At 53.4% G+C, this 24,490-nt stretch overlaps 1 protein-coding gene and 1 pseudogene across 1 annotated transcript; both read left to right on the forward strand.

The window, feature by feature from the left end:
* Positions 1 to 1,007: 1,007 nt before the first annotated feature.
* LOC141932984 (large ribosomal subunit protein mL38-like) lies at positions 1,008 to 5,087 on the forward strand (annotated as a pseudogene).
* Positions 5,088 to 13,043: 7,956 nt separating this feature from the next.
* Positions 13,044 to 22,354, forward strand: LOC141932985 (uncharacterized). The gene is made up of 18 exons (XM_074847231.1): positions 13,044 to 13,082; positions 13,432 to 13,624; positions 16,027 to 16,119; positions 16,562 to 16,679; positions 16,893 to 17,224; positions 17,268 to 17,312; positions 17,364 to 17,463; positions 17,514 to 17,705; positions 18,132 to 18,192; positions 18,729 to 18,779; positions 18,919 to 18,994; positions 19,679 to 19,832; positions 20,059 to 20,177; positions 20,541 to 20,643; positions 20,765 to 21,160; positions 21,829 to 21,906; positions 21,997 to 22,114; positions 22,253 to 22,354. Exons 1-18 carry the CDS (start codon positions 13,044 to 13,046, stop codon positions 22,352 to 22,354), a joined length of 2,370 nt encoding a protein of 789 aa, XP_074703332.1.
* The last annotated feature ends 2,136 nt before the right edge of the window (positions 22,355 to 24,490 follow it).

Below are 24,490 nucleotides of genomic sequence, written 5' to 3' on the forward strand. Positions count from 1 at the left end.
GCACTCTCTGATACCCCTTCCATCCATCCCTCTCTTCTCAGGACCACGCTTACTTAGATAATGAGCAGCTCTTCCTGGAGTCCCTGAAGAAAAGCGTCCTACAATGCTCCTTTTGTGCCAGGCTGAAGGGGTGGCGTCCCCAGGCCATGCTCAAGGGATGGCTGAGCAATAAACCGATCTTCACACGATCACCAGAGTTACTGTACTTCTTGAGGCCTGGGTGCTCGGTGGACCTTTCCACAAATCAAGCACAGCAACAGCAGGTTTTTGTGCTGCTTTTATACACAAAAATCAGAGGCTTTTCCAAATACGCCTATTGGATACGGATTGGTTAGTGATTAACATCCTGCATGCTTCTACTACTGCGTGTGCTCAGGGAAAGGGTCTCAACCTGGGCAGCGTCTTCTGAACCTCTGTGTGTGTGTGTGTGTGTGGTTTTTAGTATTATAACGAAGGTAGTTCACTTCCAGGACACTCAAAAGTTAGTTTTATTGCCACGTTAATTAATCGGTTGTTCACTGTGCTAGGTTGTCCAATATTTCATCCCCAGCACAATCCCAGACCTTCTCTTTATGTTCCAGGGTGTTCCACTTGTTTCCTAGGGTTTGGAGATCACAGTCTATCCTGTATGAATTTCTCATCACTAGCGCAGGTTTTCTTGACCACGCTTCAAAGTCCCACTTGCCCGAGCTTCAACCCCTTGGGTGCGGTACCTGTAGCCCCTGGCGCGATCCTTAACCACGGCTACGAGCAGATGTGGACTGTGCCAAGAGCCACGGTGTGTGTGGCCTCCATCTCTGGGGGTGGCAGCAAGGGCCGCTCTGGGCGTGGGGCAGAGGGGCAAGGGCGGAGGGAAGAGCGGGTCCCTGCGGGGCTGTGGGTGGGTTTGTAGTCAGGCGCGGTGCCAGGCAGCCCCGTTGCTCTGGCAGCGGGGGCCTTGCAGGGCCGGCGGTGCGCGGCGCAGCCCCTGTCGCCATGGGAACGGGGGCCTTGGACTGCTGGCGGCGCGCAGCATGGCGGCGCCTTTGCTGAGCGCGGCGCTGCGGGGCGGGCGGACGTTCGGCACGACCGGTGAGGCGCGGGCCGGGGAGCCCCGGTTCCCCGTGAGCGGGCAGTGGGAGGCGTTTGGAGTGTGTGTGTGGCGGGGCGGGGAGCCCTCGGCCGCCTGGGTTCCGCAAGCGTGCTGGCGGGGACGGCTCCGGGAGGGGGGGGTGGCAGCGGCCAGGGACCGCGCTCCCGCTCTCCCGCTCTCCCGCTCTCCCGCTCTCCCGCTCTCCCGCTCTCCCGCTCTCCCGCTCTCCGCCCGCCCCGGGCGCTCTTGGTCTTGTTTCTCGCTTTCTGTCTAAAGCGGGAACTCTGTCCTCTTCCAGCTGCGCTCTGCAAGCGGGCGGCCCCGCTGGGGCCGATGCCCAGCGAGGAGATTGACGTGGACAACTTGGAAGCGCTGGAAAAATACCGCAGTTTCACTCGCTACTTCAGGCTGGCGGAGAAGGAGAGCAGGAAGCCCCGCTGGTGAAAGACGTACCGGCAGCACACCTGCCGCCCGCCAGGTACTGGTGGGAGGAGCTGCTCCGCGCGAGGTTTTGCTGCTGAAGGTCGGGGCAGCTGTGGTTGGGTTTGCCCCAAAGCCTGCCCTGTAAGGAGCTGATGAGGTGCTTTGGCATGAGGTTGGCCCTTTCCCGGTGCAGAAGTTTGCAGAGTGCAAATGTCTTCAGGGGAAATGGATGTTAGTTTTTTGGAAGGAGGGCGGCTGGCCGGGACCTGCTAAAAGACGTGGAGCAAAGTAAAGTCGTGAGTCCTTGGAACCCCAGTAGTATCAGAGAAAGCAGATGAGGACCCAGAGCTTTAGAGCTGCAGCAAATAATAGCAAATTTGGCTGCTCTGCTGAGCAGGCTCAGAGACCAGAGCTGCTCCCCAGCTGGCAAACCTGCGGGCCTGGGAGTGTGATGGTTGGGGAGGGAGGAGGGAGCAGAAGGGTGGAGGTGCAGAGGGAGGGCAGAGGTGGTAGAATCGAGTCTCTGACATCTCGGAGTTTGTGTCTCTTTCACATGCTCCCTACTGTTTGGCAGGGGTTTTGTGTTTGGGTATTTGGAGATTCATGTTTTTCCCATACATGATTTTTTCACCCCTCTCTGAAGAGCCAAAGACCGACATCAGCCTGCCGCGTGCTAAGCTGCTGCGGGCACAGGAGAGGAAGGAAAGAAAAAAGATCCTGAGGGAGAACCGCCAGAGTGCCGAGATGGAAAGAGCAGCGCGGCTCCGGACTGGTCTGTGCCGCACCACCTCCCTCCCTGCCCCGGCCGCTCTGGGCCCCCAGCTGCCTCCTGCAGCGTTTCTCTCTCCTTGCGGTGCTGACTCCCCTCGACGAAGTCAGAGCTGAGTGGGAGAAGACCAGCGGCCCTTTCCACAAGCAGCGTGTGGCGGAGCACTGCGGGATATTTCGTGACTTGTTCAAGGGGGCCACGTTCACCCCCTGGGTTCCCTTGAGGGTGGAGTACAGCCCAGAGGACGAGTACCTCATGCCGGTCTGCTATGGGAACGTGGTGACGCCGTCAGAGGTGTGTGAGGGGAGCTGGGAGCAGCCTCGAGCCCATGTGTGTTTCTGTCAGATGCTTCTAACAGGCGTTGCTTGTTCTGGGGATTTCTTTTGCAAGGGTATTTCCCCTGTGATGAAGGAAATATGTTTCTTGGACACGACAAGGACAGAGCTTTGCAACAGGGTCGTTGTCTGTCAGCAGGCTGGTGTTTGTTAAAGCCCCCTGGGGGCTCTCCGGGTGGAGCTGGCTTACTGGGTGGTGGTGTGGCTGTGCCCGGTTTCCTGGCCATGCCCGTGACAAGTGCACGTTCTTTGCCTTGGAAATTGTGATCTGGTCTGAATGGAAGCTGTTGTTTGAGCGATTTACATTCCCTTTCTGTTGCTCTTCTAGGCTTCCAGTCCCCCTGCAGTGTCATACGAGGCAGATAAAGGCTCCCTCTGGACTTTGTTGCTGACAAATCCAGGTGAGTAGCGGGTTCTTTAAAAAAAAATCTTTGAGCTGGGTTGTTTCACTCTGCTTTTGGTCAGCTCCTGTTTCTTTTGGCTGCACAAGCTGACGTGAGGTGATATCTGGAAAGCAGGGACATCTTACGTATGCAGGAGAGATTGTAGCCTCCCCAAATTTCTGGCGGTTGAGAGATGGAACAGTGATGCAACGGGACCTGTGTCAGAGTGTAGAGGGAAGAATTCCCTGACTCCCGTCTTTTGTTTACCCCCCAAAGCCCTCTCTCCCTTGGCAGTCTGCCTGGGGGGTAGGTTAGCTGACACTGTTTGCCCTGAGAAACCAAAGCACAGTGACGCGAAGCAGCTGAGCAAGAAGTCCTTTTAGTCTTGGAATTCCATGTGTAGAGTTCTTTGCTCCTCCTTTTAAGCTCAATCCTATAAGGTTGAGTTACTTTTCTGGTAGGAAAGGAGTGCTGGGAGGTCTCGAGCTGCCCCCTCCCTTCAGAGCGGATCCGGGCATGGGGTTGGTGCAAACATCAGGGTGTCCCTGAGTCACCTTTCCCTGTGGTGTGCGTTTGCAGATGGACGTTGAAGAGATGCGGACTCGGAGCACTTGCGCTGGCTGGGGTGAGTACGGCACCTCGCAGCCGCGCGCTGCTTGGCTCAGGGAAGTCCCAGGCGGAGCAGGCAGAAACTCCTCCAGCAGAGCTCGGGAAAAAGGATGCCTGTGAGAACAAACAGCCTGAAGAGAGAGAAGGGATGGGGGGAGTGGAGGCCCTCCCAGCCGGGGAACGTCTCAAGCACTCGCGAGTAGCGGAACTGTGGTTGTGGGGTGCAGAGTGTGGAGCTGATGAGGCTGCCTGGGCAGCACAGGGTGGGCTGGAGGAGGGAGCCCTGTGGAGACGGGACGGTTCTGGTGGCAGAGGGGAGGACACCAGGAAGTTCCCTCAAAGGGCAAGAAAGGAGCGAAATCAAATCCCCGATGGTGGGTGTCCCCCTGCAAACCCCTTCCCGGGCACAGACGTTGCTCTGAGCCCCGCCAGCCTCTCGCGTGTGTCTCCCTGCGGCGCCGCTGCAGCGTCTCCTGCCGCGCTCCTCGGCCCGCGGCTGGGGGGGGTCTGTCTCGTGAAGAGCCGCGCGGGCGGGCAGCGCGCGCCGCGCAGCGGGTGCGGAGAGGCGGCGGTTGGGCCGTTGGGCGCCCGGCGGCGGAGAGGTGGGGGCTCCCCGGGGCGGCGGCAGGCGGTGTAATAAAACATATATGGTATTTGTTATTCAAATCTCAAGGGGAAAAAGAAGTTGTAGTCAGGATGTTGTGGCCGAACAGTTTTGTAATTCTCTTCTGTAAATAAGAAATAAGATATATGTATATAGTTTCTATTGTTAAAATCAGTTGTTAGAAGGGAGCTAAAATGGCCCCCATCTTCAAGCCACTCCAAAAACACCTGTGCTGAGTCATCCCCCCTTCTCTGATGGAAACCTGAGAAAAGCCCGCGAAAACCGGAGAAAAGCCCGCGAACCTTGTTTACACCTTTGCAGACCCCTCAGGGTACGCCCATCATGAATATGGATGAAGCCTACACTATAAAGGGACTCAGTTCTGTCCTGTGAGGTGTGTGTCTTGGTAGAGCAGAGACTCCCGGCACACCCAGCGCTGTTTTGCTCACTTGCCGCTTGCTAATAAATTTTTATTGATCACTAAAACTTGAGAAGTGGTTATTTCCCACTAAATTACAAGTAATCAATAACAAATTTGGTGCTGTGACTCGGATCCAGATCTTTTGGTGCGAAACCCCGGATAGGGGAGGCGCCCTATCTTCGGATAGCCCCAGTCTGAGGATCTCGTGGCCAAAATGCTGGATATCCGAACCCCTTTTAATTCGGACTCGGGAGTGAGCAAAAGAATCTGCAGAACCCCTTAAATTTTGTGCACGAAGACCGATCGAAGACTCCGGGGAGGAGTAAGTATTTGCGTTTGTGCGGTTATCCGTTCGGTTGGGATTGGTAATCCCAGAGTGCGAGTGAGTGAGAGGTCTCGAAGAGATCACCCGAGTGCGGACCCTTTAGTCGTGCAATTCTCGTAGCCCGCGAGGGAGCGAGTCACGAATAAGGGGAGCGTGTGTGTGTGTGAAAGAAGGCACTCTGGAAGATGGGACAGAGGGAAAGCAAGCCCTCTGGATCCATGGGTGGGGGCAAGGAAGAATTGCCGGATATCCCACTAGATAGTCCTTTAGGAGTTCTGTTAGAGAATTGGAAAAATTCCCCAAGAAGTCATGACATCCACCTCCCCCCCGCCCCCCCCAACTCCCCGGGGCTGAGGAGCTTCCCCCGCCCCGGGGCACCGTTGCCTTCGGGGTGGAGGCAGCTGAACTCCTCCCGCTGCTGGCTCCAGCTGGGAGAGGGCTTGTTCCCGGGGCGCCACCGGCCCGACCCGAGCAGTGTGCCCAAGCCGAGCCCTGGAGCAGTGTCGCGGAGCCTGGCCCAGCGTGGGGGAGCGGGGGGGGCAGAGCTGCCCCCTCCCCAGCCGGGAGGGCCCGTCCTGAGCACCCAGCTGCCCTGGGGGGGGTGGGGCTGGGGCAGGGGGCACCGAGCGGCCCTAGTGAGGCTCCGTAATGCCAAATTAGCGTTTAGGTTTCTGCTCAGAGACAGGCTGCAGTAAACTGTCTCAAGGGGGCTCTGTGCTGAGCCCCCCCCTTTCTAACCCGCTCATACTTGTAACCAATGATTCTGACCCCGAATCTCCCAGACCCCCTCAGCGGGTTACCCGAAGCAAAGTTAAGGAAGGGAGGTTATACCCCCTTAGAGAAATGCTTGTGCCAGGAGTGGGGGCACAAGGGGAACCGGGAGCGGGGTATGTTGCTGTTCCCCTCAACACTGGAGATGTGAGAGATTTTAAAAAAGAAATGGGGAACCTATTAGAGGACCCGCTTGGCGTAGCCGAACGGGTGGACCAGTTTCTTGGCCCAAATTTATATACCTGAGATGAATTACAATCTATCCTAGGAATTCTATTTACTATGGAGGAACGAGATATGATGAGGAGGGCAGGTATGAGACTTTGGGACCAGCAACATCAAGTGGGTCCCACAGCAGATCAGAAGTGGCTGTTGGTAAAACCCAACTGGAATAATCAAGACCCAGGCCACCGAACCCACATGGCAGATTTAAGAATGATCATAATTCAAGGAATTAGAGAGTCAGTTCCCCGAGGGCAGAATATTAATAAGGCTCTTAGTGAACAACAGAAGAAGGACGAGAAAAAGTTTACAGTTGTACTCGGGAGTAGATCCTGCCACCCCTGTGGGGCAGGCATTATTAAAGACTCAGTTTGTGGCTAAGTCTTGGGCAGATATTAGGAAGAAGCTAGAAAAGATCGAAGACTGGCAAGGGAGAGGAATAGATTAATTGCTGAGAGAAGCTCAGAAAGTTTAGGTGGATTCCTACTTGAAGTGGTGGTATTGTTCTCGTTATCAATTTGAATACCCAGATAATGATCTATTTCAATGTTGTTTCACTTCTTCCTGACTCGTTTATTATTCAGTATACCTTTGCCTGCTTGACTTGGTGATCAGAAGGTGACAGCTTATAACTTTCTGTCCTCTTGGTATTTTGAGGACTGTAGACAAGGATCAAAAGATCACTGTGATAGATACAAGCCCTTGGCTAGCTTCAGCAGCTTTCTTCTTAGCAGTGATGAATCAATTTAAATAAAGAAAATCGGAGTAAAATATTATCAGAGTGAAAGCAATAGTCCAAGAGGGAAGGAAGTGAGCAGATCTGCAGCTTAATCTAGCTGCCTGTTCTTCAAGCAGGCAGCTCTCTTACATCATTGGCAGGAGTTGGGGAAGAAAAAAAAAAAAAAAACAACCCACAACAGAATCAGGGTTCTAGCATACAGGCAGGTATATGGGCTGGGGAGCCAAGTTCAAGCTAATTTGCCCCCGGACCACATTCTTTTGGAGCTGCTAATCTGGTTTGTACTTCTTAGCCAAAAGACGGGGAACTAACATAATTGTAGCACACTGACTAGGCAGCTCATAAATGTTGTGTCTTTTCCAAAGGAGGAGGATGCTGCTGTGCCCTTTGCAGACTTTCTCCTCAACAGGCCGTGGCCCAGAGCTTGCCAGTTTTGTAATTTGTGATGTGCTATGTAAACACCGCGCAGCGCGTGTGTGGTATAGCTGCCCAGATGCTTTATTTGATTGCATCTGGAAGTACATGTGCAACAGTCTAGGTAGATTTAAACTACCCTTGCTCTAAATGTCTAGACCCAGTAGGAGTTTCAGGTTGAGAGGAGGCAATGCAGAGTGTGTAACAGCTCAAACATGCAGCAAACTGCATTATTTTAGCCTGAAAACTGTTCTGTGCATTCCCCGGTGCCTGCATGTAATAAAGCTGTGCAGAACATGGATGTTTTATGTGATGTTTACCTGGAGGCCATGGTTTCTTTGGGATCAGAGATTTTCATTCATTGAATGGTTCTGCCTACTTTAATATGAAGGAAGTGGAATGTTTTTATTGCAAAAGGAAGGGGCATGTGAAGAAGGTTTGCCAGAGGAGAATCCAAGATGAGAAAATGTTTTCTGAAGATTAGTGGGGTCAGGGGCTCTATGTGCTGGGGACCCAAAGAACAAAGAGCCCTTGATAAAACTTAAAGTGGGTCCTCAGCGACAAGAGAGAGAGTTCCTTGTGGACTCAGGAACCGAAAGATCTACCATTCAGGCTCTGCCTCCAGGCTGTGAAGTATCATCAGAAAAAATCAGTGTAATAGGGGCTAAAGGTGAACCATTTGAGGCCCCGGTTCTTCATGATGTGATTGTTGAATCAAAATGCAAATAAGTGATTAGAACATTTTTATTAATTACCAGATTATAATTTACTTGGACGGGATCTGATTATAGAATTGAGAATTAATCTGAAAGTAGAAGAAAAAGAACTCAAAGTCAGATTATGCCCCCTCACAGTGGCGGATGAAGAAAAGATTAACCCAGAAGTATGGTATACCCCAGAGACAGTGGGTAGATTGGATATCACCCCCTTCGAAGTCACCATTAGGAACCCAGAGATCCCGACTAGAATCAAACAGTATCCCTTGCCGCAAGAAGACAGGAGAGGCTTAAAGCCTGAAATAGAGAGACTCCTTAATCAGGGGAATACTCCAATATTGCCTGTTAAGAAGGCAGATGGGAATTATAGATTAGTGCAAGAAATCAACAAAAGAACTGTAACCAGATTTCCTGTAGTAACAAACCCCCATACTACTCACTGGGGAGTACAAGCGTTGGTAAAATACATGTGCATAGGGATTTATAATGTTGCTAAGGGAATAATAAAAAGCTGTTTAACGTGCCAGAAAATTAATAAACACCAATTAAGAGAAAAGATTCAAGGGGGATGAGATTTGGCATACAGACCATTTGGAAGAATTCAAATCAATTTTACAGAACTACCAAAAGTAGGACAGTACAAATACCTCCTAGTATTGGTAGATCATCTCACTCATCATGTGGAGGCCTTTCCCACCACTCGAGCTACGGCAAATACTGTGGTAAAAATACTCTTAGAAAACATCATCCCTAGGTATGGAAATACAGAAGTAATCGATTCGGACAGGGGTCCCCACTTTGTGTCTAAAGTAATCAGAGAGACATTGACTTCCCTGGGGACCAAGTGGGAATTCCACACTCCCTGGCATCCACAAAGCTCAGGAAAAGTAGAAAGAATGAATGGGGAATTCAAGAAACAACTTACCAAATTGATGTTAGAAACAAAGATGTCTTGGGTTAAGTGCTTACCCCTAGCACTTCTGAATATCCAGACCCAGCCCCGAACTGATACTGGAATATCCCTGTTTGAAATGCTATATGGTATGTCCTATGAAATGGAATTTCCCACTGATCACCCAGCATTGGAAAAAGACAATTTGCAACCATACTTAATAAACCTCATGAATAGGAGAAAAGAACTGTGAAGAATATGGTGGTGATTCGTGTTAAAATATGATGACTTTGTTAAGAGTTTACCATGTACATGAGTTAAAGGAGATTTGTCATAGTTTGATTGTTAAAAGGAGTTTGGAGGTTTTTTTCCCTCAGTGACAGATGCTAAGCAGGTGGAAAATCACTGGCGGGACCCCTGTCAGAAGTCCCCAGCAACACCGGATTGTGCAGGTGAAATATGGTTGGAGGAATCCCTGCCAGGAGCCCCAGCCACACCAGAAAGCCCGGGAAAGTTTGAGGGACCCTGCTGCGTGTGTGAAGATGGGACTATAAAAGAGAGTGACGTAGCACCACCCGGTGCTACCCGGAGCAGGAAGCCCCCCCTGCCCCCCGGCGTGCCAATTTTTTTTTACTTGTTCTTATTGCAAATAAATTTATAAAAGATATTTTTGGCTCTGCCTCGGCATTTATAACAATTTGGTGACCTCGACGTGATACTTCGGGACCCGTGGAGTATTGGTTTCCAGGGGAGGCGCGCCCCACCTTTTAGGTGGCTCCCGAATTCCTTTGCTTCCTCGGACCGACACTATCACGAACAGAAGGCAATAAGAACAAGCAAAAGAAAAGCGAAATCCCCAGACAACGCTCCCCGGAGATTTCCCACGAAGGATCCAGGCGAAGACCTCGGACTGTGAGCGACGCTTGGTGCGGGAGGGGTGATTTTCTGCCTGAGTGAGTGCGGTGTGACTGAGACGTGACAGTGTCACGAAGCGAGTGCGGAGCCCTTCTAGCCGCGATTCCAGAGTCTCGCAAGAGGCCTGGCCGGCGAAGGGGCGAAGCGAAAGAAAAAAAAAGGTTTGAAAGGACTCAGGCAAGGGTTTTCAGGATAGGCATTATCCTAGGGTTGATACGGGATTAGTTTTATCCCAGGGTTGCCGGCAAGAGATTTGGGATAGGTTTTATCCCAGGGTTATGGGCCAGAAAGGGAGTAAATCCCGCAGCTCGGGGAACCCACGGAGAGGTTCCCAGAGAGGGAGCGATTTGCCTGACACTTCTCAGGACAGTCTCCTGGGTTATATGCTAAGAAATTGGGCTAATTGGTCAGAAACAAAATGGAAAAGTAAAGAAAAAATGATTCAGTATCGCATGGTCGAATGGACCGAAGAACCTATCAAATCTGATGATTTATTTTGGCCAAAATTTGGAACTACTGACCATTGGACATGTCAGGCGTTAAATTCATACCTAAGTAATAAAAAACCCTATAATCAAGAAGAATGTAACTATGCTCAGGTGTGGAGAGGTTCCCGAATAACATCAAAAATGTTATTACTAAAAAAATAAAAACACTAATAAGAAAACTTTCAAAGAAAAAGAACGGGAACCTTTAGAAAATCTTCCTCCTCCTCATGAGGGAAGCTCAGAGGATGAGGAACCAAAGCTTACCGCTCCTTCCCCTCCATCAACTAGCAGAACCAGCAACCAAGAAAAACAGAAACAAACAACAAATAGTGGGGCAGAGGTTTGGGAAGGCGTTGGCGGCGGCGGCGGGCGGCCCCTAGGACCGCGGCACGACCCCGCACCAGGACCCGGCCCCCCCGCGGCACCGCAGGGAGGGGGCCCGACGGCGGCTGCACCCCCGCGGGGGCTGCGCCGAGCGCTGCGGTCTGACCGCGGTGCTAGAGGAGCCCGGCCGGGGAATAAAGCAGAGAGCGAGCAACAGATTTTACAAATACGTTCGGGGGTAGACCCGACCTCCCCGGTGGGAGAGGCTTTGCTGAAAACTCAGTTCGTGGCCAAATCGTGGGGTGATACCAGAGAGAAATTAAAAAAGTTAGATGACTGGCAAGATCAGGGTCTGCAGGAGCTGTTGAGAGAAGCACAGAAGGTATATGTTAGAAGGGACGAAGAAAAGCAGAGAGTGAATGCAAAAATATTTGTTGCAGCAGTCAGAGAAACTCAGCGGAGAGAGGAGAAGCCTCCGAGATCTCGCCCTAATGAATCACCTGGAGCATTAGGTGGTGAAAAGAGAGGGACAGTAATTAGGGAAAACACATTAGCCTGCTATTATTGTGGAAAGAAGGGACATTTACAACGGAATTGTAGAAAGCGAGAGCGGGATGAAAGGATGTTTAAAGAAGAATAGGGGTGTCAGGGGCTCTATTTCCTGGGGACAAAGACATCAGAGGAGCCCTTGATGAAATTAGGTCCCCAGGGAGAGGAGTTTGAGTTTTTAGTAGATGTGGGTGCCGAAAAATCAACTGTGAAAAACATTCTGAGGGGATGTAAAGTGAAAAAAGAAACTGCTCTAGTAACAGGAGCTAAAGAGGAACCATTTAAAGTACCAATTGTCGGGGATGTAGAAATAGAATCCCAACCCCGTATCGTTATAGGGGATTTATTGTTGCTACCAGAGGCTGAAAATAACCTTCTGGGAAGAGATTTAATTACGGAGTTAAAATTAATAATAATACAAGAAAACTAAAAATTTATACATTAGCGGAAAAAGATGAACAAACAGATAGATCCCAAAGTTTGGTATACAAAAGGAGAGACTGAAAAACTTGAAATAAAACCTATTAAAATTAATTTAATTGATCCGGAGACACCAATTCGGATAAAACAATACCCCATTCCCCTAAAGGGTCGAGAGGGGTTGAAACCAATAATAGACGAATTACTAAGTAAAGGCACATTGGAACCTTGCATGTCTCCACATAACACACCTATTTTACCAGTTTTAAAATCAGACGGATCTTACAGATTGGTGCAAGATTTAAGGGCTGTGAATCAGTGAACTGTGGCTCGTCTCCCTGTGGTAGCAAACCCCTATATGCTACTTAACCAACTATCCCCTGACTATATTTGGTAAAGTAATGATTAAAACCTGGAAGGAGGAAAGCTTATCTCCTAGATGGGAAGGACCATTCCTGGTATTGTTGACTACGGAGACAGCTGTAAGAACTGCTGAAAGAGGATGGACTCATATTTCCAGGGTGAAAGGACCAGTCACAGGTGAATCAGATTGGAAGATCAAGTCAACGCCTGGAGAATTGAAGCTCCGAATGCGACGGAGTTAAAATAGGACTGGACTTACTGAGGCAGACAGAGCGACATCAACAGTAGTAAAGATCTTGAATCATCCACATGAACCCTGCGTGTATGTATATATGTTAAAAGGTTGTAACATTCACAGGTTTTTTTCGGTTTTAGACTGTTTTGCATGAAAACATAAGTCAGTTTGTATAGTTGGACAAAGAAACCGAAAGAAAAGGGAAGTAAGAGAGTGAGGGAAAAGCTGAGAGTAAGTCCAAGTGAGGGCAAGACCGGGTTGGCCTCCATTTTTGCTGTTAAGAAGACACAAACCCGACCGTTGGCAGCAACCCAATGGGCCCAGGGATAAACAGAAAAACGTGCCATACCGGACCTCACTATGGCGACTGGCTTTTTCCCCTCATTTTGTGTGTTGGCCTCGTGATGGCTAAAAAGGGTCAAAACGCTACCAGCTTATATGACCCCTTTGAAGAGAATGAGTTTGTTCTGTTAGCAAAAACTATAAGTAAAACTTTCAATTTAAGTCATTGCTGGGTTTGTGGGGGACCTTTGGGATTGTCAAGTTGGCTGTGGGTTTCTGTGCCACTTTCCCCATCACAAATTGTAAGTAACTATAGTGATGTTAATAATACTACCTGGGAAGATAGTGAAAAATGGCCAGTTCAATTTCCTAACAAGGGTAAATTTTGTCTGAACCGAACTCAGAAAGGAGGAGTTAATGTGGGAGAGAGTAAGTGTCAATGGACGCTTACACATAAATTAATTAACAAAGATAGAGGTATCTATATATGGTTGTGGCTTAATGAACAAGGATGCAGCAAAGGATTCAAAGGGTTCTGGTCAGACAAAAATGAAACTGAATATGCCAAACTACGAGGAAACGATTTTTATAATCAAACTTGCGAATGGAAAAATGACACTGGGTCCTGGTATTGTACTATACGGATAAATAATAATTTAAACGAGGTTTTCAGCGCTTTGGGTGACAAAAATACGACTTATTTTCAAACCCCAAGGACTGCAGAGGGACCATTTGCCAAAGGTACAAAGGCAAAAAAAGGCCACTATTGGATATGCGGACATACTGCCTACAAACAATTACCAATGAACTGGTCAGGAATTTGCTATATAGGGATTATCCGACCTCTATTTTTCCTTCTTCCAGAGGCGGATGGCCCCCAATTAGGAATAAAATTATATGATAAATTAGGAAATAAGAGTATTACCCGTCGAAAGCGATCCATTGATTTCAAAATAGGTGGAACACAAACGTGGGGGGAAAATGAGTGGCCTCATGAGAGAATAATTAAACACTATGGACCTGCCTCCTGGAACCCTAATGAACCAATATCAGGGGCAAGAGAACCAATTTATAATGTAAATCGTATCATTAGACTGCAAGCAGTTTTAGAAATCATTACGAATAAAACTGCTAATGCCATAGATCTTTTAGCTCAACAGATGCGCACTGCGATCCTCCAACATCGCGTGGTCCTGGACTACCTGCTCGCTGAAGAGGGAGGGGTATGTGGAAAATCAAATGTCTCCAATTGTTGCCTAGAAATAGATGATGTAGGAGAAGTGGTCCTTCAATTGACCACAGATATCAGAAAACTGGCTCATGTCCCTGTCCAAACATGGAGTGGCTGGAATGGCGATCTATGGTCCTGGTTACCTGGAGCCCCGTGGGTAAAACAGCTTTTATTTTACCTGTTGTGTGCATTTGCTGCCCTAATGTTTATACCATGTATGATACCATCCATGTTTTATTAGATTGATTCATTCAGTCGTTCAAGGGATGCAAATCTCTGCAATACCAATGGATCCTGAATTAGCCAAAGGAGGAAAGATACACCCACTAATGATAGTTAAAATAAAGAAAACAGAACACCCAAATCCCATACAACAGACCCTAGCACGTTTTGAAACCGAAACACGAATCAATTTAATAAAACAAAAGGTGAGGGATTGTGAAGAATATGGTGGTGATTCGTGTTAAAATATGATGACTTTGTTAAGAGTTTACCATGTACATAAGTTAAAGGAGATTTGTCATAGTTTGATTGTTAAAAGGGGTTTGGAGGTTTTTTTTCCTCAGTGACAGATGCTAAGCAGGTGGAAAATTACTGGCGGGACCCCTGTCAGAAGTCCCCAGCAACACCGGATTGTGCAGGTGAAATATGGTTGGAGGAATCCCTGCCAGGAGCCCCAGCCACACCAGAAAGCCCGGGAAAGTTTGAGGGACCCTGCTGCGTGTGTGAAGATGGGACTATAAAAGAGAGTGACGTAGCACCACCCGGTGCTACCCGGAGCAGGAAGCCCCCCCTGCCCCCCGGCGTGCCAATTTTTTTTTTACTTGTTCTTATTGCAAATAAATTTATAAAAGATATTTTCGGCTCTGCCTCGGCATTTATAACAGAACTACGCAAAAAAGGGATGGTAGTACAGAGACCTCCATTAGAAATTGGTATGCACTCCATAAGACCCGGAGACAAGGTGTTAATAAAAACTTGGAAAGAATCCTCTCTTACCCCTCGTTGGGAGGGACCGTTTCTTGTTATACTCACAACAGAGACTGCTGTCCGGACTGCTGAAAAGGGATGGACTCATGCTACCAGAGTGAAAGGACCCTTAACGCCTGATCACTGGGAAGTAGCTGAAACATCAGGAGATCTGAAGCTAGTGTTGCGAAAGAAGAAGGACTAAATGAGTTTTGTAAAACCCCTAACTGTGTTTGTTACCCTTTTGTGAGTTTTAAATGCACTATTGGTGAGGAAAGTTGGTGGGCGCACTGCGTCCACGGCTATTCCCCAGAGGAATACTGTGACCAGTGCTATATAAGAGAAAGAAAATTAACCAGTCAAACCTTACGAGTGGGGGTATCAACAGGAAAAATTGTAAAGGAGTCCCATGAGTGGTGGACTATATTTATAAAAGGGATAAATCCTGAAAAAGGGTGTGTGCATACCAATGAACCTAAGCCCCATAACGTGAATATAGTACAAACTCTTTGCAAATTCCAAATACTCCAAGTGCCCCGTACGATCCCACAAGTGAAAGCCCGGAACTGGGAGGCGTTTAGGTGTCGACAACGAGACCCTAACCCCAAAGAATACGACTGCTGCCGAGAAGATGGAAAGCCCCGCTGCTCTAAGGAATAGAGTAGGCGGAGGAGGCAGAGACGTATGGAGAGGGGAAAATAAGAAAGGCCTCGAAGCAACCAGTTCAGGTGATTGTTGTGGCAAGGAGAACTGGAAAGCATGGGGAAGGAAAAGATCTGAGCATGCAAATCCTGTCGCAAGACAGAAAGGGGACACGTTTGTACAATTAGCTAGTAATTGGAAGATGAACCCACCAACTCTCCTCACTATAGTAGTCATTTGGGCTGTGGGAGGAATCGCAATTTTGATGTTAAGCCCCCATTTTATGAGGCCCCTAGTGTTATTATTAATTGGGTTAACTTTCGAACCATGTATATTTAACAAGTTTCTGATGTGTTAAGGAGATTTGAAAAACAAAATTAGTTAAAAGGGGGGAATTGTAATAAAACATATATGGTATTTGTTATTCAAATCTCAAGGGGAAAAAGAAGTTGTAGTCAGGATGTTGTGGCCGAACAGTTTTGTAATTCTCTTCTGTAAATAAGAAATAAGATATATGTATATAGTTTCTATTGTTAAAATCAGTTGTTAGAAGGGAGCTAAAATGGCCCCCATCTTCAAGCCACTCCAAAAACACCTGTGCTGAGTCATCCCCCCTTCTCTGATGGAAACCGGAGAAAAGCCCGCGAACCTTGTTTACAACTTTGCAGACCCCTCAGGGTACGCCCATCATGAATATGGATGAAGCCTACACTATAAAGGGACTCAGCTCTGTCCTGTGAGGTGTGTGTGCTGGTAGAGCAGAGACTCCCGGCACACCCAGCGCTGTTTTGCTCACTTGCCGCTTGCTATTAAGTTTTTACTGACCACTAAAACTTGAGAAGTGGTTATTTCCCACTAAATTACAAGTAATCAGTAACAGGCGGGACTCGCTCCCTGCGGGGCTCTTTTGCAGCGCCAGAGCCTTGTTCCGAGCGGCCGGGCGAGGCGGAGCAGCGCGGAGGCGGAGAGGGGCCCCGGCAGGAGCAGGAGATCGCGTGGGCCAGAGGTAACGGGGGGTGCCGCGGGCCGGGCCGGCCGCTGAGGAGACCCTTGTGTCCCTGCGGGGAGCGGCGGAGAGCGGGAGGAGCCGGGAAGGCGGCGGGAGAGCAGGGGAAGGCCGGGGCGGCGCGGTGGTGAGTGCGGGGGGTGCTGAGGCGGGCCCGGGCAATGCGGCTGTGCTGCTCCGGCCCCTCTGGGGGGGGCAGGAGGGACCCCGCGGGGGGCGGGAGGGGCTGTGCTCGCCGCTGCCGCTGCAGTTGGGAATGTCTCGGGGTTCCGGCGGTTCAGGGGCCGTTTCCCGAGCGGCGGGGCCGGGAGGGGGGCGGGGGGGCTTCGGTGTTGCTTGTGGGGTGCTCTGGAGAACCGTGCCCCTGGCTCCGGCGGGGTTGGAGCAGGACCCGGCCAGCCCCGCGCCCTTTTCTCATGAGGGAATTTGTGTCTCTCCGTAGGCTACAAAACCCCGGAGAAGTTTCGGCGGTACGTAGCCTGGGGCGCGTTCCCTTCGCTGTCCGTAGGCGCTTTGTTCTGCGGGAACGCGGGGCCGGAGGCGGGGGGCAGCGGGATCAGGTGGGGGTCCTGGCTGCGGCGGTGGTTCCTGGTCCTTGGCTGAGAGCTGCAGTTGGGTGCGTCGTCTCATCCCTGAAGCAGAGACGTTGACCTGCCTCTGCCATCCGAGGGGCTTTGCTTACCGGGGTGCTACAGCCCTTTCCTGCGGGCTTTCCCCAGTCCAGAGCAGAATAGATGTCGTTAGTTCAGTTCTCCGCCTCACCTGACGCCCAGGTGCCTGTTTGGGGGCCTCTTGCAGCCCCTGGTAATTGAAGCGGCGCTTTTGGGGTTGCCCAGGGCCTCTGAGCCACTGTGGGGCGAGAGCTCCCAGAGGAAGGGCTGCTTGTGGCCAGAGACTGAACAGGAAGCCGCTGGCTCCTCGGTAGAGAGATCTCCTTTGTGGCTAGGTGAAGCGCAATCTTTTCTCCGCCCAGTACTGGGTCAGGTCCTGGCAGTTCTCTCTAGGAAGGCCTTAGGCTGGTGGTGCTTGAGCCCAAACCTGTATGCTTGGGGGCTTTCAGAAGAGCAAGGCATACTGAAACTGGGAGCTTTTCTGCACCTGCGTGGTGAGCTCCCCTGCCTCAACACCTTTAGTTTGTCTGGTTTCAGAGTCTGTCGATGATCTGCTTAGTGACCTCCTGGGATTCGAGGACGGTAAAAGGAACCTTTTCTGCAGCTGAAAGGGCAGCATCCTTGTGCTCTTAGTCCCCTGCTGGGAGCGGGAGGTGCTGGTGCAACAGCCAGTGATCTCTGAGGGGGAGGAAGCAGCAAGCAGGGTTTCCCAGAGTCAGAGGCCATTGAATAGGCTGGACGTCAGCTTGGGGAGGCCCAGTGAAGTTTGCCTCTGATTAAAAGCCTCTGTGTCCCTTGGGGAGACAGCAAATCCCCCTTTGGGGTGCCCAGGTCAGGAATATGCCCGTGTCCATCATCCTCACGTCTCCCTGTCTTGTTTCCAGACGAAAGCCCTGTGAATTCTACAAGAACTTCCTGGCTGGCCAAGGGCCGCAGTGGGAGAGCCCGGGGCACCAGCTCGCCGGCCAGCCAGAAGTGAGTGCCTTTCAGACACAGCCTCTTGCTCTTGGAGATCTCCCTGTGCTCCCCAGGTCCTTGTGACCTGCCCCAGGTCCTCGGCTTCTCCCCCTCGCTCCCTGCCCCGACAGCGAGTGCCCGGGAAGGCGAGTTACTGGCGATGCCTTTGGGAACTGGGAGCCCAGAGCCTGCAGCTTTCCAGCGAGAGCTGGGTGCGCCCAGCCCGGTACATCTCCTGTACATCTGCCTTAGGAGAGTTGCTCGCTTAACTGCAGCAGTCCCAGCACTCCCATCTTTTATGCGGGTGCTATTTTCGCCTCCTTTTCTGTCGCACGACGTGGCTGCCGCGGTGTGCCCGCGTGGTCCCCTCCGCCTGCTGCCACCTGGCCTGGCTGTCCCCAACGCTCCCGGGTGCTGTTGCTGACCCCCGGGCTCGTGTCACAGGTCCCGTGTAGCGGAGGATTTCTTTGACAGATTCCCTGCAGAGGGCGTGGAAGCTGCAGAGGTGAGCCCGAATTTTGGGAGAGAGCCTGGGTATCCTGAGGGCTGGGACTGAGCTGGGCCAGGCTTGCCCCTGGTGTCACCCCAGGCAAGTCAGCAGTGGGATATCGGGGGGAACCGTGAGGTCTAGCTGAAGAGGTGACCCCTCTGTGGTGTGGCTGTGGGGGAGCTGGGCCAGGGGAGCGGGTGGCTGGTGGGAGAAGGGCTTGAGGGTGCCCTGGGTGGGCTGGAGCAAAGCCAGGGGGGCACGTCGTGCTGCAGCCCAGCCCTGCTGGGCGCTCTTGGGAGGAAGCGTCACAGGAAGGACCCTCACCCAAAGCACCAGCCTGGGTGTTGCTGACGCTTCTCCCAGAGGCAGTAGGATGTCAGCAAAGGAATCAAGGCACGGGGGGTTTCCAGTGAGGGGCACACCAGGAGGAGCTGGGCGTGTATTCTCCCATTCCAAACAATGAGGAAAACCGGGGGGTGGAGCATGGAAGCGAGGGGTGAGGAGTTTCCAAAGTCTCCTTGTCTCTGATCTCCGCCCTCCTTGGCGTGCAGGGCTCCAGTGCCTCCGGCGGAGAGCCTCAAGGTCTGCTGCAGAGCCTGAAGGTCAGTGCAGAAATACCCTTAGTCTGAGCCCCGTGTGGGCTGCAGCCGTGGCCTCCAGCACCAACCTCCGAAGGGAGAAGCAGCGCTGAGGCAGGAGTAGCACTCGCCCTGCTCCCGTCGCCGTGCTGTTGCTTTCCAGGGTTTGGACGACCTGGAAGCGGATCTGCTGGGAGCGTCGAGACCCAGTTCTGGGCCAGGGAAGACAACTGTGAAAGGTGCTACAGGTTACAGAACTGACGTTTCCTTTCTGGGAATGGAGCCTCAGCTCTTCCCTTGGACCTCATCCAGCCTGTTCTGCACACGGCCAGACGAGAACCGGTGTTCTGGGTCAGGATTTGGGTGGCTGAGGGCGTCGCTGGTCCACCCCAAAGCACAGTTGCACCTCTGGGTGGGGTCCAGCTGCACTGTGACCGTGTTACAGTCACTCGTCTCTCTTGCTGCTGCAGCAGGGATGCCAATGGGTCTGGTAGTCCCCTCAAATCTCCTTTCACCCTGAAAAATCCCCTCTGGACACGAGTAGCAGCTGGTGGGTTGGGGCAAGGACTAAGGTGCGTTGGTGGAAGAGGGACTTTGGGCGAAGGTGGGGAGCAATTGTCTGAATGGAAACTTGCAAAGCTGAAGAAGATGCTCGTGTCCACCAGAGCTGGAAACCCCAGTGTCAGTGACACCCAGCAATGTCCCATCAGTGGCCACGGACCAGGCAGTAGCACGTTGCCACTTTGTCACTTGCTGTGAGATTTGGTCACTGAAAAGAGCTATTTAAAAGTGGCTCTGTAAACGGTCCTGAGAGATAAGAGCAGGCAGGGCTGCTCTGATCTCTTGTTGGGAGGGAGGAAAAAAAAAAGAGACAAGCCCCAAGCCCAGCTCAAACCTCGTACCATGTGTGATCCCGCCCACAGAGCCACCTGCAGCCCAGACGCCCCTGTGCACCGCGACCCCAGTGTGGAAGCGGAAGGAGCTCACCTTTGAAGAGGACAGTGACGACCTGATGGCTGCCCTGGGACTTGGCAGTGGCCCAGGAAGAGCTGGCAGGCAGGGCAAGAAGGCAGAAGAGTAAGGGCGGTGAAGGGGCGGCGGGAGTAAAGGAGGGGGATGGCTTGTGTCTTGAGATGGTGCCACCATGGTGGGTGGGGGATGCTGAGCTTGTGCCTGTGGGTCCCCAAAAGGGGCAGGAGCAGCCTTGTGTGGCAGAGAAGAGGCAGAGCAGGCTGGCAAGGCTGTGTGAGGAGGACCAGCCCTGCCTGCGGGAGAAACCCATCTGCCGCTGTGTCCCCAACAGAGAGGAGGTCCGGCCAGCCCGCGCCAAGCTGGATGAGTTGCTGGGACGAGGCTCCATGACCAGAACCCTGGGAGAGCGCCGGGAGGTCAAACTGGCGAAGGAGTACCAAAAGCAGCTGGGTGAGCAGAGCCAGGGACGCTGGGAAGGGCTGCAGAGGTGGCAGCGTTGGCCTGGGCGAGCAAGATTGATTTCTACTGCCCTTACAGGGGAAATGCCCTTCTGCCCTCGCGGCAGCCTGGCAGCATTTGCACAGGAGCTGTAACTTGGCTGCCTTTGGCCGTGGGCTGATTCCCAACAAAAGTTTTTCACAGCCACTCTAGGAGGCCCCTTGCTCGCCGGTTTCTGGGCAAGACGTTTCCAGCGGTGTTTTCCCAGAGGCAGCACTGTCAGTGGGAATTGCAGGGGGGGAGGAGGAGGAGGGCTGGAGTCTTTGCCGTTGGCTGCTCCTCTGGGCGCTGACTCAAGGCCGCTTGTCTGAACAGAGAAGGAAGAGGGTCGGCACAAGGACGATTTTGTGTTTGGAGCATACCAGCCCACGGTGGCCTCCACAGCCAAGGGCCGGCCGGCGAGAAGGCAGCCTCTGAGGTATTGTGCTCTCTGTGTGTCTGTAGCTGCAGCCAGCGGGCACGCTGCCCCTGCAGCAGAGCGGGCAGGGTCCCCGGTGTCCCTTCGCAGACAGGGATGCGACTGCTTCTCCTCACAGCAGGTTTTCAGCTGAGAAGAACAACAAACTTAAAGCAGAGCCCCTCTCCAAAGCGCCTCTGTCAGCCAGCCAGAACCCCGCATGGGGCCGCAGAAATAGAAGTGGCTGGCTGGGCTTGAAACGTGAAGAATTTTTTGATTTGGAGCTGTCGTCTCCAGCAAAGGCCAGTCCTGCAGGGAGCTCCCCCAGCCCTGCCGCAGCTGGGCAGCCCGGCCCCGCCAGACAGCTCCTGGCTGCAGAGGAGGCAGCCGCTAAAACTGACCCGGTGGAGGAGGAGGAGGACTGGCTGAGTGCTGCCTTGGCTCGGAAAAAAGCCCAAGCGCAGGCGAAGGCCCAGGAGAGGACCGCCAAGCCCTCCGAAGTCCCAGGCGAAGGGCTGAATCCCGGCTCTCCTGTCAGGTAAAGGCGTGGTTGATGGCCGCAGCGCTCCCATCTGCTCCGCGTGTAGCTGCTCCAGCAGGAGCTCTCAGAAACCCTGGGCTCGGATCTGAGAAATGAATTTTAAGCACTGTCTTGTCTCGGGTTGGGGTAATAACGTGGGGCTGTGTCCCAGTGATCCAGCGCGCAGTCCCCTCCCACCTCTGGGCTCTCCTGCCGGTTGTAGCCAAGAGGACACACAGTGCCGTGGGTCCCGCGGAGCTGTCCTGGATCAGCACACCCCCACGAGCTCCTCCCTGTGCTCCTCGTTGCTGCCTTCATTCCCCTTCCTTCCTCCTAGTTGAGGCAAAGCACCTCCTCCAGCTGAGTCGACACGGAGCCAGGTCCAGACTTGTGCCACTGAAGGGGACTCTGAAACGAATTGCAGACAGAGAGCCCTGTGGCGTGGGCAGGGCTGTGTTGGCTGGGGCTGGTGCTGCCCAGGGGAAGGGGTGGATGCAGCAAGGAGAAACAGCGGTGAGGGAGGTTTTGAGGTGTCTTTGCTCCCCCTGCAGCCCAAAGGCTGAATCCTGCCACAGCTGAGTGGGACAGAGGCTTTCCCCTGCCAGGCAGGAACTGGTATTGGGGGAGAGGATCTTGTCTTTCCTCGCCTCCTTGGCTCTCCCACATTGGATGCTTTTTGGTTGCAGCCCGCCAGCAGCCTCCCCAGGAGCACAGCCACAGGCAGCCGCCGTGCCGGACAAGGCAGCGAGCACACGCAGCTCCAGGTAAGGCCGCCTTCGCGTTTCAGGCGTGCTCCACGGGAGGGGCGTCACAGTGGGACGGCCAAGCTTTAAACTCCCCGAAATGCCGAGCAGGAGAATGTCTGCGTGCTTCTCCCTGAGCTGCGGCGCTGCTGTGCATCACTCGTGTCTCTGTGCCCACGCAGGCCACCGCTCCCCTGGCTCAGCACCGCGGAACAAGCCTCATGTCGTGGTGTGGTGGGGACACGGTGCTGGGGCGCACTGAGCTCCGCAGCGCTGCCTGTGGGGTTTGAGAGGGCTGCCGGGGACTTGCTCTCTCTGAGCAATGGGTGGGCCTAAGTTCGTGCTGCCCCAACACTCGTGCCACTAGCGCTGTGTGCAGGCAGACCCCCTCCTGCCCTCGGCTGAGGCTGAGCATCGCTTCAGAGGCCACTGCAAGTGGCTGAGGGGACCCAGCCTCCTCCCTAGTTGAGGGAGAGGGAGGAGGAGCCGTGCTTTGCCCCCAGACTTACTCTGCAGAGCAGAGTCCCTGCCACTGTGCGTGGGGTGGGGTAGGGGTGCGGGTCTGGACAAGCCTGTCTGAGCCTCCGTCCCCATCCCCAGCTGCCAGAGCGGGGCAGGACCCTTCTCGCTCTGCCGAGGAGACCCAGGCCCTCATCCCTCTGGGAGGGAATGGTTCCCCTTGGCCTGTCTGAATCACAGACTTGTTGACTTTCAGTCCCCGCAGCCTTGTTCCCAGGAGAGCATTCCCAGGAGAGCAGGAGACGCAGCGCCCTGCCCCGCTGGCTCAGGTAGGTCTGCTGGGCCTGTGCCCCTGAGAGGTGCAGGATCAGGGTGGTGATCGTGAGCCCTCCCCTGCCAACTCATCGTCACCCAGCTCTGCCCGTGTTCCCTGGGCAGGAGGATGGCTGTGCCCCGCTTTGCAGCCCTAGGAGCCTGTGTTCATGGAGGCAAAGGCTTTGGAGAGCCCTGAGATGCCACCAGTTGTATTTGTCAGGCCAAAGCGTGTGTGCTGTGGCTGCTTTGTAAATCGTGTGCATTGACAAGCCTGCATTGCCTGAGCAGTGTTGACAGAGTTCCCCAGGCATCTCTGTCTCCTATTAATGAGACATCAGAGGCTGCAGCTGACGAAGGGCTTTCTCTTCAGCTGGTTTTCCCCAGTCTGGTGGTGAAGATGCTCTGAGCTTGTTTCTAGACAAGTGAAGGGGAATCGTAGCCTGTGACAGGGAGGGCAGCTCTTGCTTGGACTTCGAAGCCTCCATTTCTGATGGAGCTGGACCTCCCGGCCCGGCCCTGGTGGCAGGACACACGCTGTCTCCCAGAGGCCTCGCAAGGTCTTCTCCTCGAGTCTGTCCCCAGAGAAGGAAGAGCCCAGCGTGCTTGTGTCTGGGGTAGGGGCTGCCGAGTGTCACCTGGGCAGCAGTGGGGTTGGGCTGGAGATGTGTAGAGGAGGGACTGCAGGAGGCTGGGGCTGGGTGGCCGTTCCCGGGCTGGGAGGAGGTGCTCTCCTCAGGGCTTTACCTCCCCGAGAGCGTCCCTGTGTGTACGCAAGTTAGCACAGCCGGGGCACAGCTGCGGGCGAGGCACGTGCCTGCCTTTGGGGGCTGAGGGTCCCACCAGAAAGCCCCCGATGCTGAAGGGCCTGGGTCTTTTCTCTCTGTCCCTGTAGGCTGAGTCCCCAGCCCTGGGCTTGCTGCTATGAGAGGAGGCTGGGGGCTCCCGCTGCCCAGCCCCATGAGGATGCAACGGACTGTCAGGCAAGGCAGCAGCCATGGCCCCACTCAGCCTGTCGCAGCTGCTGGACATCGCCATCGGGACGCCCCAGGTCGGGGCAGTCAACTTCCCGGCGCTGCACAGCCTGCTGCAGGCCATGCTGAGGCACCTGGGCCTGCAGGACCTGCCTGCCCTGGGCCAAGGGCACAGCCCGACCCCCCTCCTGGGGCGGGACCAGCCCCCCGAGGCACCCCCGAGAGAAGAAGGGGGACAGGGCGGAGGCCCAGGCACAGAGTCGCTCACCCCTGCGAAGGACCCGCTGCAGGGGACTGTGAGCACTCCCCAGGACGCCTCCGTGGCTGCTGACGCGGGGCAGATGAAGGCAAAGACTGAAGAGAATGAGAGCAGCATCTCCAAGGTAGAGGCTCTTCCTCGTTCCCTGGGTGCCCCCCCGTGAGACACCCCCTCCTCTGGGGTCTGCACCACCATTGTGGTGCCCTTAGGTCTGGTTTAAGCCTGAGCTCGAGGTGGTATGTGGGGCTTCACTGTGGGAAAGGGATGGGGTTTTGGGGAGAAAGAGCTGGGGCTGAAATGCTGCTCCACTTGCTCTGGGTTCTCCCCAAGTTGCCATCAGCAAGTCGTGGGTCCAGTACAGCACCCGGTGCCCTTGGCTCCACCAGCCAAAGGCTCAGCACCTGTGGAGATCCAGCCCTACCACTCTCCATCCCTCCCTTCCCCACTCCTGAGCCACAGCCAGGTACGGCACCCGCTCCTCAGGCAGCTGAGAGGCTCCATCAGCACCTCATGGGCCTCATCTCCCAGCCCAAATCCCCTTGGCTTGCCCAAGGGCTAGACCCAGCACTGGTGGGGACCGGAGAGGGGCCTCATCCTGCAC

Source organism: Strix aluco, chromosome 21 (genome assembly GCF_031877795.1).
Source record: "Strix aluco isolate bStrAlu1 chromosome 21, bStrAlu1.hap1, whole genome shotgun sequence".
Taxonomy (NCBI): domain Eukaryota; kingdom Metazoa; phylum Chordata; class Aves; order Strigiformes; family Strigidae; genus Strix; species Strix aluco.